Here is a 14,719-nt window from a genome sequence, read left to right on the forward strand (position 1 = left end):
GGGAGGTGGGGTCTAGTTTCAAATGTACCCATTGCATCGACAGGTAGCAATTCTATAGGGGCTGAACCCTTTGAGACTGAAGCACACCTATATTACCTGATGGTGGTAAATAGCAGCGTGTGAAATTGGACAATTCATCTGTCAATGAGGAGTGGTGCAAGAATATGAGGAGTTTGATCGCATCCCACTTATTTTGATTTTAAATATTGAGAAACCCTTCAAGCTGCAATTGATGGAGGGACACTAAATTGAATGAAAATATCACGTAAGTGTCATCGTAAAGTAGTGCTTTGCACCGCATAGTTTTGATCAGCTGGGGATGTGGTTTTATCTCATCTCAATGATTTGATTTTAAACATTGAAAGATGCTCAAGCTGCATTTGAATGTGAGAAAATGTGACCCGCTCCCACAAAACCAGACATAAGTCACTAATTTTGAAAATTGAGTTTTTGATGTCATCATTTAGTATAGGTCTTCAGCTTTCATTTGATACCAAAATTATGTTTCTGGGACATTATGGTCCTCATTCTACGCTCTTTCAACGGGAAAGGGGGAAGTGACACATAAAAGAAAGGCAAATGCAAGAAAAATGGCTTTAAAGTTGTAAAATGACATGTTAAGGACTTGGTTTGGCTCAGAAAATGCTAGGTTTTGGGTGCTTTAGATGTAAAAGAATAGTTTGTTTTCAATGGTAGGTTAAAGTAAACATATTTTAATAAAATAAAAGGAATCAAAAATTAGTAAAAACTGAAAAATGAAATCTGCAAGGTTTTTCACCCCTTTCCCAACCTTGACTTGCCGTATCTTGAAATGGCTGAGTGCAACTTATGGCGGGTTTCGTCAGAGTGGGTCACAAATATGAGTTGAATGACAATATAAGAGTCACCCCAAAGACAAGGAGTACTCTCCATGAATTAACCCCCATTGCATGTGATGATTTAAATCACACATTCATAGTCAAGCTGCAATTGACTGAGTGAAAGAAAAAAGTTGAATGAACAAAAATCACGTCAGTGGAATCATAAAATACTACTCTCTGTGAATTTACCTCATATTACATGGAATAATTTAAATCACACATTCATGACCAAGGTACAATTGACTGTGAGAAAATAAGCTGCATGAAAATATCACGCAAGTTTCATCCCAACGTACTCCTATCCATAAATTAACTGCACCCGGGTAACTGCACTGCATGCGACTATTTAGATCATACATTCATGACCAAGCTGCAGTTGACTGAGAAAGAGGGGAAAAAGTTAAATGAAAAAAATCACATAAGTGTCGTCGTAAAGTAGTACTCTGCGTGAATTAACCGCACACTGCATGTGTTGATTTAAATCACACATTCATGATAAGTTCATTGCCTGTGCTATTAAATTATCCAAACAATAACAGTGATGGGTACGTGCTAGTGACCATCAGCATAACATGATCATGTTGATATGATGAAGTTGTGTGGAATTGAAAGATGCTCATTTATGGTATTTATATTGCATACTAAAATATTGCACAGAGTTCTCATAGATTTTTGCTTCTGGGTTGACGTTTTAAGAATCAAACTGGTTCCATTTGGAGGAGCAGATGTGTCGATGTACAAGCAGGCCAGGCAAATAATAATAAAAGGGTTGGATCAATAATTTCTGCCAGGAGGAATGCTGGAATTGACAAAAAAATCTCTCCTTCTTTCTTTCCCTTTCTTTCTCTATCTGTCTTACTCGCATGTAGCTTATTTTTATCTCTCCCTTTATTGCACTCTGTCTGTCTGGGTGTCTGTCTGTCTGTCTGTCTCTTCTTATCTCATTTTTCAGAGGTCCTTCCCTCTCCCTCTTCAGAGTGTTCCAACAATCTGTTCTTATCGTTATAAAATTTCAAAATGCCAAAGTTCATGATATGTACCCTTTTTCCATTACTAAAATCATATTCATGATATTCAACCCCATACCCATAATGTTTGTTCTATTTCTCCGAACTTGATGCTAAATTAATTTTAGCAGTCTAGTTCCTTGTAAACATCACAGAAAGTGGAACTGCAAAACATTAGCCAATTTTCAAAGAAGCGAAATGCAGTAAGTCATGCATGCATGTACGTGCTTGGCAACAAGACTAGCAAATGGAGCAAGAAAGGGAAAGCAAGGGAGAAATGTGCATCAACGTTTTCTTTATGCCCAAACAATACAATTTCAAATCTTGGAATAAAATTTTGCAAAAAAATTGAACTTCCATTGTTGGATAAGATCAAAATGTACAGTAGTGATGTTGACTATTGTGAAGTAGAGAGTATGTGGCCTTTTAAAACCTTTCAAAAGAGGATTGAAAACAGGGGTCATAAGGTTTAAATCAGCCCCTACCTACTTGTGGATGTGGTAAGCTGGAAATGTTTTGATATATCCACCTGAGGATTTTCACTCTATTGTTATGAATGTTAGATCTGGGAGCTGTTTTCTGTGCTGCATGCATCCAAAAGCATGAAGAAACTTGGTTTCTTTTATCTGTTTATCCATGGGGGCAAAGGTAAATTCCCTGATCAATAGTTGGATCAACCAATATATCTGTGTAGGTACATTTGAAGATCCCTTGGTGGATTTGTCTTTATTGTGGTGAATGTTAGGTCTATGTGAGAGCTGTTTTTTGTGCTTCATACATAATTTGTATTATATCCAAAAGCATGAAGAAAGTTTGTTGCTTTTATCGATGGGGGCAAAGGTCAATTCCCTGAGCACAAGTTGGATCAATCAATATATCTGTATAGAGCATAGGTACATTAACTAGGATCCCCTTGGTGTATTTGTCATTGTATGAAAGCATTTGGGGAAGCATTATGCACCAACCCAGAATGCTGAAGAAAGTATCTTGGAAATAAATGTACACACATCTCAAATTTTTGAAAGCCTGGGCAGTTGATGAGATCCCATGTGATGGCCTGAACAGATATCTCATTTCTGCTTTCGCACACCTCACATTTCTATCAAGGGAAAAAATAATATCTGCAAATACACAACCATGAGATACTCCCTTCTTACTTAGGGATCAGAAGGACAATGGTATTTTTGGAATAATTTTGCTCCCAAAGTAGACATGCAGTATTTGCAATAAATAACATACTACATAATTATTTTTGGGCAGGTTTTTTAATCAGCCTCCTACCAAAGTAAAATGCAGTAACTCCTTACGATAAACAAAGCAAATACTACATTTTTACCTGGACTGCCAGATATGTGACACATGAAAAGCTTTTCTAGGTTTGTTTTGGCAGTTTTACACAACCCCTACCTAAAGTTTACTAATCACCTTTCCTTCACCTGCTATCAACATGAATTTGTACCCCTATTAAATTGGCTATTTTCTCATTCCAACCATTCCCCCTCATCATGCGCGTACGCAGGAATTTTTCAAGGGGGGTGTGATGATAAAAATACTAAAATAAAGAAATGGCAGCGTGGCAATCATCCCGTCAGCGCTTAGGCTTGACGCAGAAAGTCTGAGGGGGATGTGCCCCCCCCTCAGAATTAAAACTTTTGGAAAATGAAGACCTAATTGAAGCGATTTGGTGGACAATTTTGGCACTATTAGTGTGTAAAATTTTTAATTGAAAAAGCCAAAAATTTGTGAAATGACGGTCCATGAAGCCTTTAGTCATTCGTGAACAAGTTTTTTTCTTCAGTTGTAGGCCTATAAATTGTGTTAAACACAAATTGGTAAATATCTAAAGCACCGAGAATCAAAAATGGCTGCTTGTTTATCCACTGTGCAGGGGGGTGTCTGAGGGGGGATGTGCCCCCCTCAGAATTAAGAAACTTTTGGAAAATGAAGACCTAATTGAAGCGATTTGGTAGACAATTTTGGCACTATTAGTGCGTAAAATTTTAAATTGAAAAAGCCGAACATTTGTGAAATGACGGTCCACGAAGCCTTTTGTGAACAAGTTTTCTTTTCAGTTGTAGGCCTATAAATTGTGTTAAACACAAATTGGTAAATGTCGAAAGCAGAATCAAAATGGCTGCTTGTTTATCCACTACGAGGGGGTGTCTGAGGGGAATATGCCCCCTAAAATTAAGAAACTTTTGCAAAATGAAGACCTAATTGAAGCGATTTGTTGGATCATTATTGGACTATTAGCAATAGCAATGTAAAATTTTAGTTTGAAAAAGCCGAAAATTGGTGAAATAACGGTACATGAAGCCTTTCGTGAACAAGAGTTTTGCCTCCTGCAGAAGTTCGAAAAATTTGCAAAATGAAGGTCCGATTGAGGCCATTTGGTGCATCATTTTTACACTATTTAAATCATTGCTTCAAACAGAAAAAGGGCCCGAACTCAATTTGCACAATTAAAACCTTTTACGTATGTTGCGGAGTAGGGTCCGGGGTAGGGTGTGGGGTGTGATGTGGAGAGGTGTTGGTTTTAACATCATAAGGCCCTATATCCATGTCAATTAACAATTAAAACCTTTACGTATGTAGGTTGCCAGGGTAAAGGTGTAATGATGTGGGGGTGTTAACATGTATTGACACATTTACGTACGTTGCCCGTCAATACCGGGTATAGGCCTAGGGGGAGATAAATTTGTGTGGGCGGGGTAATATATAGCCTATGATAATTGTAATGCCTTGCTCATCTCCCTCCTCTCCTCTTCCCATTCCCCCCTCTCCCCCCCCCCTCTCTCTCCTCTCTCTGTCTCTCTCTCTTTCTTTGCCTTTTCTCCCCCCATTTTAATTTTTTGGACAGATCCAAGGGGGGGTGTTTCACACCCGTAACACCCCCCCTGCGTACGCCAATGCCCCTCATTAGTTTGCCTTATTTCACCATTCTAACTCTCACAAGATTTCCATAGTTTATGGTAAAGCCATAGTTTTATAAGTTGTGACAGGCACTGTTTCTTCTTGTTAGACATGTCATTGTCTAATAGTTGCATGTCACCTGTGATCTTCATTTAATTACCATGTATAGCAGTAAAGGGCATGTTTAATACCGTAGGTAGAGGTATTAATACATTAAAAGGTCAGTAACTTTGGTGCGTTAAAAGACTGAAACATTCAAGTGAGGATATTTTTGTTAAAAGCAATAGCATAGCAGAGCTGTAGGGCAGCATTTGTTATGTATTTCTTTATATTGTCAATTTTTCACAGAAATGTAAGAAACATATTTTGGCAGCCCTAATTCTTGATAGCCTCCCTATAATATTTTCAACCTTACTATATGGTTCAATTGAGGAATAGGTTTCATACCCCTAGGGTAGGGCAAGGGTAATGGTAGGGGCAGAGAGTGCATTTTCAGCAAGTTGTATCTTAAAGGTGCCTCTGTATGTGTGACCCCCATTTGGCAGCTGCCCATATAGCACTTTAAATTCTTTCAATTTTTAACATAAGATTTATTCCAAAATTATTCCACAGCAAGAAAGGTCTTTGTTGCAAACTTGAGTAATATCCAAATATTTTATACTCTAGTATTGAAAAAAAATCTCTTGTTATTTTTTGTCTTTGCAGCTGGAGCAAACATACTTGGATGATGTGAATGATGTCAGAAAAATAGTGAAAGTCAAAGGTCAAGAAGATGTTATAGCTCGTGATTTGCCACTATACGAGCAAGCTTTTAAGAAAAGACATTTTGCTATGAAAGCACCACCATGGTATAAGCCAACAGTAGCAAATGCAACTTCAAACAATGCAAAAAGTAAGTAACTCAACATGTCGAAATGTTCGCAATGTTGAAGATTCGCTGCTTCAGAAAATAAAAGGTTCACTATGTTTTAGGACTAAGGTTATGGTTAGGGTTAGAGTTAGATTTGACGTAGCGAAGCTTATTTCATATTTGACATAGTGAACCTTATGCAAGGAATGAAGTGGATGTCTAAGTTATTGTTTGGGGTTTCTACATAAATGTTACTGGGGTAAATATATAAGACTTTACTTATTGCTGAAGAATGTCTTGAAGACAAAAACAGTTTAGTATTTTAAATATTCAGATCTATAGTGAGTATAACTGGGGCTGGAAATGCATCCAAATCCATCCCATGAAAAGTACACTTTTGGACAAAAAATTCAAATATTTGTGTTGTCGTACCCAAAAAGTCCACCATTGGGTGAAAAAGGTCAAATTTTGTTGAAATTTCATGAACAAGAACATGTTTGTGTTTTTGCATCAAACGTTCACTTTTTCCAAAATTATCACCCCAACACAATCTTGGATATGTACCTGAAGTCTATGTTAATTGCTTCACCCTGGTTCTGTTTCTATCAAGCAAGATGAGAAAAAAAGTCATCATTAGATTAATGCCCATTTTTAGCCTAACACCCAGAACTCTAGACATCTATCGTAAACCCTGGATTAGTTCACATGGTTGGAATTGCAAGCTTTTTTCCGTTTATGTTATTCAAGATCATGGAAAAACATACAGAGAAGAAACTTGCATGTGCAGGTTATCCTTGATTAAATCTTCAGCTGCATGCATATTCCCGCGATGATCCGTGTTATCTTACCTAAGTAACATCTTTCATTATGCATGTTGTCGTTTGGCAGGAAAAACCTCTTATGTGTCATTGGCCCCTGAATATGTTTAAAGCAAACCTCTTATGTAACCTGTTGGTAGTTTTGTTCAGGGGCCAAAAGCACATAGGAGGTTTTTCCCGCCTAGCGACGATGACAACAATAATATTGTTTATCACATCTTTTTGCAGATAATATGCAGCCAGTGACATTACCACATGAGAGCGAGTGGGTAGGCTGGATGGTGCTGCTCTGTATGGCCTTCACTGATGGAGATGGTGCCGAGTGCCTAGAAAAGGAATCCTTTCCAAAATTAGCTAACTACCAAAAAGTGAGTCTAGAACGGTTGTATTGAATATTTTATTTGAATCCAACTGGAATGAGGACAGGTGTATATATCCATATTTGCTCTAGAATCAGGATGCAATGTCATAGCACACTGTAGTTTCTTGTGTTATAGTTGGATCGTCATCAGCGTTCATTCATTGTGAAGTCAATTGTTATGCAATAAAAAAATGACAATAAAAGTTAATTTAAAGATTTTGCATTGGTGAATGTAAAAGGCATTTTATCAGCTTTACCTTGACTAGAAATGATTGGACGTGACATAAATGGCCAAGACTTTTAAAAAAGCAAAAAAAAAGTAAAACCCGGCCGGACGGATTAAAAGAAAACTTAAAGGTCATAGACAAAACATATACAGGCTTAATTAGCTTAATGCATAGACCAAATAAATGGGTGTATATTGGGATATTGTATACCACATCATCTATGTTTTAAAACAGATTAGAAGTTTGAAGAAACTGTTTAAAAAACTTTTCTAGGATGTCAAACATTTTGAAAGGAAAAAGGAAAAAAAACACCTTTTTCTGGAATTTCTACAATTAAGGTCAGTTTCTTTTGTACAGCAAAACAGAAACAAACAAACAACTTTCCCGGATTAGTGTCTCAAACAAGTTGTTGATGTCTTCAGTAATAATATAATGACAACAAAAACAGGAGACAAATGGTGATGTAAACAGTTAATCAGGTAAATATTTTGGCTAATGAATTTGTAGAGTCCCCATGTAAAAGGCTGCACACTTGAAGCAATATCTTTTCTTTCCTATTTCAGATTAATAGAATACCAGGAATAAGAAATATCTTATGGCGTAAAGATGGCTTTTGCAATACAATGAATCAAGCAAGGAGAATACCAGGTAAGGATTAGGAAATCTATATGCAGAGTGATTTGATTGGATCATTGGGCTATTCCAGTTGAAATTCATACACCCTCTATGGAAGACATGACCTTAATCACCCACACAGGGAGTGTGAATTTCAAATGGGGCTACCTGAATGGGTGACTCCATTTGCAATTCACACTCCCTGTGTGGAAGATTAAGGCCATGTCTTCCATAGGGGGTGTATGGATTTCATTTGGAATAGCACAGTGGTTATTAAAAGATACCAAAAAGGGGAAAAATACAAAATGATGCGGAAGTTGCAATCACTGATTAGGCAAAAAAAAAAAAGGTTTGTCTCAAAGCTCGCGCGTGCATTTGTAAAATCGTGAGATTTGAGACAAACTATTATTTTTTTTGGCCTTATAGAAGAAATCTGTGTTGCAATTCGCCCATGGCACGGTCATCTCAAAACGAGATTCTACCCGCAAAGTGAGTGTTGCGTTTGCGTACGCCTGTCAAACGTGTGCTTTAATTGTCGCGCACGTGTTGCAAAAGGCTTCTGGCGCCTTGCTGGAAAAGCACGAGAAACAAAAATGCACTTTTTGCGCACGCATTTGCAAGGAGGACCCCGTTTTGGTAGAAAGATAACGGATCTGTGCAAAGGGCGAATGCAAACCAAGGGCCTTAAATTATTACATTCCTCTTACATAAAGTTTTGAATTCTTCAGACAAAAATCTTGTGGTCAGAGCCTTGTTAAAAAAACTAAAGCTGACATAGCTGCTTCACAGAACAAAAGACACATATATCGACTGCTCAATGCCAGAAGTGGGTAAGTGCAATAGCTGCCATATGTAGCTGCCAAGTGTAGATGAGTACACTATACAATGTAAATTGCCAAATGTTCACAGGGCAGCTATTGCACTTACCCACTTCTGGCATTGAGCAATCGATATTTCATGCCATCTTCATAGTGTCTACAGCATTGGTTTCTGTTCTGGTTTATTTCATGTATTATATGTTTGTTTGTTTTTTTGATCATGTTTCACATCCTAAGCTGAATGTACACTCTGTCACTGGGCAACATAAATTGATTTTTTACTGAGGTAGCACACTTTCTGCTGTTTGGTATACTGATTTGTCAAAAATTGCTGGTAGCAACACCACTCATAGCAACACCATTTAAATTCAGCTGCAGAGATGCTTGTTTCATATCTATTTCAATATTGTTCTTGTTTCCTGCACACATAAAACTTTCATGTGTATAAGTTTCAAATGTCTGTCCCATTTCACAGTACAGAGGAGGCATATATCAATTTATGTTTGTCTGTTTATCGTCTATACCCATCAGGAATATCCAAAGCTTATACAAAATAGATGCATTGCATTAAGCTAGGATAAATAAACGTGTTTAGTGTAATTCCATATTGCATACCATACTACCCCCAGTGATGTGCTATTAGTAATTGCAAAGTGACAGACATGCTGTTTTATGTCCCCTTGCCATTAGGGGAGATGTATTTTATCTATTAGATAGCTAGCTAAACCAATTACAGTTTACAAACATTTCCTTCGGAGATCATACTTCTTTATATTGCTACTAGAGCAAGTCATTGACACTAGGGTGGATGAAAACTAGAGAAGGAAAATCTCTTGATGATGCTCCGAGGGTCGGGTCGTATGGGCCAGAATATCATGTGTAGGGGCAGTCCAGGATTGGAAGAAATGAAATAAAACAGACACTTTAGAGTATGATGGTCCAGTTGTCTTCTTTAGGTATATGGTCAATTCCAAGCAACCTCGCCCAAATTGTCAAAATTTAAAAATCAAGTCAAGTATGTGATTTTGGTCTCATATTGTAGCTAAAAAGCTATATTTTCTGAAAACATACTTTTTAGGAGGAAATGGTGTCCATTGTTAGAAAAACATCCTAATTTGCTTAAATTTGCTTATTCTTGACTCGTAAAAGCAGCAAAACTAAAAACACAGCAACTGCTCTGTACTGTAAAATTTTGGAAACAAATTATGCATGTGAATATAAAGTTTATAAGTAGCTCAAAATATAAACACCAGAAATTTTCAAATTTTATAACATGTAGCTTCGTCAGCATTGTTTGAGTACCAATTTTACGATTAAAAGCATCATTCCGCAACGCAGAAGTATCATTTATTACCACTGCAATTTTAAAATAAGGTTGATTTTCATTGAAACTAGAATGCAAAGCAAATTTATTCATCCCTATCCAATGACCCAAAAATAATTTTCAAAAAGTCTAATTTATGTGGTAACGACCAATTAAAGTTGCATCATTCCGCAACGCTTGCGGAATGATGCATAATTCATAATGTGCCCGCTTGAAAAAAAAAATATTCACAATTTTGGGTTAGAACTTTCTGAAATGCATTGCACAGAATTATCTTTACAGTAATTGATGTTTCAGCATTGCCTGAACCATTGTAAGTGACATAACTCCACAAAACCCCTGCATCATTCCATAACGCCATAAGGATTCATGGATTGCAAGGATTTTTTCTTTAAATTTACGATAAAATAAAAACAGTGATGATTATTTCTTGATAGATGGTGATAGTTGTTATGTTACATCCTATGGCTAACACCCAGTGCTAAATTTCACTTCCAAGAATTTAAGACTAGCAAAATATTGACATAATTTCAGTTTCAAAATGTGACCATGCAACACAAGTTATCTGATTAAAAAAAATCGGTGATAAATATTTTTGGATAAATATTGATATTTGTCAGCTAACATAAGTAGCCAAGTATATAAAACACAATTTACTCAAATTTATTGATCTATTTATTTTTATTTTCAAACATGGACTGCTTTTCATTTTCTATGGGATTTTACACACAGCATCATTCCATAACGCTCCTTGCATCATTCCATAGCGTGACCTAGTGTCGGAAAATTTGGCATAAAGAGACGATGCCCACATTTTTTTAAATCGATACTGACAATTGTCAGTTTACATCCTAAGCTTTAGATTAAGTGGCAAATTTAATATCTCAGATTACTAAACTCACAGAGTTTGTCAAAAATGTTTTAGTGCAAAAATAATGGCCCGTGTGCATCATTCCATAAACACGAACTTTGCATATGCAAATTAGGAAATTAGGTGGTTTGGAAAAGTTTCTCCTACCTTAATCATTCACTAACCAAAAATACTTTAACATTATGCTATTCACCTTGTGCTGTTAATACATATTTGGCTGCTGCATCAAAAAGAAATTCGTACAAAGGCAGTTTGCATCATTCCGCAACGCTTGGAATTGCCCATATATTAGCATATCGGTATGCCTTTGGAAATTGGTACGATAACACTGGAAAATAAGAAATATTTTTTACCCTTTTCTTGCAGCTCTAAAGAAAAGCCAGATATCTCCTCTATGCTGGGTGCTTCCAAACCAATATGAGCAATTTCTAGGAGTTGCCGATGGTCTTGGTACAGATGTGAGGTGGGTGTTTAAATCTACCAGTCCTGGAGGCACCATACAGGTTCTACAGCCGACCAAAGAAAGAGACTATGCAAAAGTTAAACAGTAAGTATTTAAATCAACTTATCTTACTTTCAACTATTTCCCTTGACTATTTCCTATTGCTTGCAAGATTCTGTTTCACTTCCTTTCTTGAAAATTGTATACTTTTGATTTGTAGCACATTATTTTGGAGAGCAAATTTCTAATCGAAATATATCAACAATCTCTGTTAATGTAAGATACTGCAAAGAATCTCTGCAAATATAAGATAGTGCAAAGAAGAATATACATTATTTATTTTCAAGTTGATATGATACTCTTGAATTCTTTCTTCATAAAATGATTTTTGAACATAAGAAAGACAATACTAAAGTCTTATTTTCACTCCACCAAAATTGCAATATACAGTCACAAAGAGAATACATCATCTTAAGGGATCGGATAGCAACGTTTGCACTGTATTTTGTGTGAGCTGAATGCACATCAGACACACCAAATTGCATTCTGAAACGAGGAATGTCCTTCTGATATCAAACAATTATGATTTAATATTCAGGTCTCAAATATTTAGGTCTTTTGGGAAAAAAATTGTACATCTTCAATACGAAAGGTCAAAATTTTTTAAATGATGGTCGGCTTTTCCTCCCAGCTACATACACATTAAGTACATATCATTAGATTGATAAAGTTAACTTCAAGGACTGTCAAAAATATAAATTTTTAATAATTTGCCATAAAATTTGTATTATGTTACAAATTTAAAAAAAAATCAAAATTATTTGATATCAGAAGGACATTTCTCATATTCAGAATGCAATTTGGTGTGTCTGATCACTCTGATGTGCTCTCAGGTAAAAAAAACCCCACTGTGCAAACATTGCTAGTTGCTATCCGATATATACATTCATAAATGTAAACAAGCACAATCACAATAAGTTTGTAATTCAAGAAGTTGTTTTCAAGATGACTACGGTCAGAATTCATTTGAAATATATTCGTACATGTCCTCATTGTATCATGACCTTTTGTTATGTAAACAAAACATTGAGTTCATGTTTTTGCGCTGTAACAACCTCTGGCTGTTTACGGCTCAACATAATCCACTGTTTTCTGAATTCAAATTCAGAATGACGTTCAATGTAAATACTCTGTATCGGAATTAATAAATGCAAATCCTATAAGTTTGTATAAAAAGTCAAATTCAATCAACTTTCTTGCTCTAGTGCCAAAACGGTGTTACGCGTTGATTCTATCATCATAGTAAAAATTAGGCTATTCCAGTTGAAATCCATACACCCCCTGTGGAAGACATGACCTTAGTCTTCCACACAGGGGAGTGTGAATTTCAAATGAGGTTACCTGAATGAGTGACTTCATTTGAAATCTACACTCCCCGTGTAGGAGATTAAGATCATGTCTTCCATAGGGGGTGTATAGATTTCAACTGGAATAGCCTGGGTTTATTTCCCATTGGAGTCTTATTTTCTGATGCTACTTTCCTCAAATGAATTGCTGCGCTTCTTATTGAAATGAAAATAAGGAAATAGGATACAGGCTTTCTAAATATTATTAAACTGCTGTCTTAGCTACCAAGTTACTTCAAGAGCCTTTAATTCCATGAGTACTACCTGCTGATTGGCTATAAGAAGGCTATTATGATCACATGAGCCAATCAGCAACTTGGTAAGAATCAGTTGTAGAGCTAACAAAGATTAAGGTTGAATATTTAGAAGCTGCATTTTAATTGGTCACTCAGATGAATAAATCACATAACCAACCAATCAGGAATGCTGTAACAAATGCAGTAGTTGTCTGGAGGTTAATTTTGAAGTATATTATGTTATATTCAAAGGACAATAGGTTGATCCTTAATGTAATATTTCGTTTAATAAAGCCTAAGATAATCTTAACCATAAACCTAACCCTACCCTAACCTTAACCCTAATCCTAACCCTAATCCTAACCCTAAATTGTGTGTATAATTACATGAGAAGGAGAAGGACTTCACATGTTTAAATTTGCTCTTGTTGGTGACTGGTGTGAGTATTTGTTTTTCCATATTGATAAAGCCATTTCTGATTCACCCAAAAGGTTACTGACCAATACTTTATAAATTCCATTTTTTTTCTTGATCTCTTTCTTTTGTAGATTCAACAATAAGAAAACAGTAGTCCAGGAGTATTTCCCCAATCCATTGTTAGTATTCGGTATGCCCGTCAATATCCGGGCCTACGTACTGGTGACTTCCATCAATCCGTTAAGGGCATTTGTACACTCAGAGGGACTGGTCCACTTCCGCCATGATTACCCTAGGGGCTTTAAAAAGGTAACGATCAATTCAGGCTGATGAGGAGGTTGAAGGGGGAATTTAGAGAGAAGAGAATCAATGAATTGTTTGAGGGTATGAGAATTAATTAATGTAGACCATTTGCAAGGTATGAATCATGATATTGATACTTCATAATTTGCTTAGTATTAATTTCATGGCCTTGTAATGGGTACAATTTACGTAAAATGTTTTTATATTATATATGCGAATGTTGAGATTAAAAGAGAAGGTTTGTAAGGGAGTGAAAAGTATATCTAAATGAGTAGGAATACAATTTGGAGGAAATTTGCATATAAAGTAATATTGTTGGTAAGTGCGCACTTCACAGAGAAATTTGATGAGGAGAGGAAAGGAGAGCTGAAAATATATGGAGAATAAAAGATAGAATTGGAGAGATGGGAAAGAAAGGGAATGGAGAGAGAATGATTAAGGAAATAAAATAAGAGAGATGAAAGATTGAGAGAAAAGATATGAGAGATGGAGAGAGAGAGAGGAGGAAGCAAGAATGGAAAGAGATGGAAAGGAGAGAGATGTAATGATGAAGGGGACGAAAATTGAAGGGTGAAGAGGTAAAGTGGTAGAGAGAAATGAAGAAAGTTTAAGAAACAATGCAGAGGAGGAAATTTAAAAGTAATGCTGAAGGAAATTAAGACAATCCACAAGCAGTAAAATTATTGAGCCATACCTCAAGGAAAATAGACAGAGATTTACTACATAGCATGACTGAAGAAATGAAAGACAAGCAGAGTAAAAAAGATCAGAAAATCATTTGCTTAGTAAACCAGTAAGTATAGTGTGATAACATTAACAGAGCAAAGGTAGAGCAGTGTAAAGGTAGAACAGCGCAAAAGTGACACAGCGCTCAAGAGACTCGCAAAATGAGCAAGGAAAGTGATGTGAAGCATGCTTGCGCATATTTATGCGTCGTTGGCAACGTGAGAACTAGCACTTAACATTCAATGCATATTTTACCAAGTCCTGGTTGCGTAGGAACATAATTCTTCAATTTCGTTGTTCAATTCAACAGATTCCCAACAGGACATGGTTCCTGGCCCAATTTAAACATTTTCTGGTGCACAATTTTGGCACGGAAGCAGCGGAGATTGCATTCCAGAACATGGAGGCTGCCATCGTCGAAACTTTGCTGATTGCTGAGTCATCCTTGGCAGCTCATTTTGGTGCTTTCACAACACATCCATGGGAGGAGCGATACAGGTAGGAAACACTGGGAATCTTTGAAAG

General features: G+C 36.4%; 1 protein-coding gene across 1 annotated transcript in view; it reads left to right on the top strand.

Annotated features, from left to right (window-relative positions):
• Positions 1-14,719, top strand: part of LOC140147375 (cadherin-like and PC-esterase domain-containing protein 1) — an 85,916-nt gene that overhangs the window by 30,827 nt on the left and 40,370 nt on the right. Inside the window, 6 exon segments of the mRNA XM_072169152.1 lie at positions 5,486-5,672; positions 6,677-6,816; positions 7,600-7,684; positions 11,031-11,211; positions 13,297-13,474; positions 14,505-14,692. Coding sequence (XP_072025253.1) covers positions 5,486-5,672; positions 6,677-6,816; positions 7,600-7,684; positions 11,031-11,211; positions 13,297-13,474; positions 14,505-14,692 — 959 coding nt within the window.

The sequence above is a fragment of the Amphiura filiformis genome, chromosome 3 (genome assembly GCF_039555335.1).
Source record: "Amphiura filiformis chromosome 3, Afil_fr2py, whole genome shotgun sequence".
Classification (NCBI taxonomy): Eukaryota; Metazoa; Echinodermata; class Ophiuroidea; order Amphilepidida; family Amphiuridae; genus Amphiura; species Amphiura filiformis.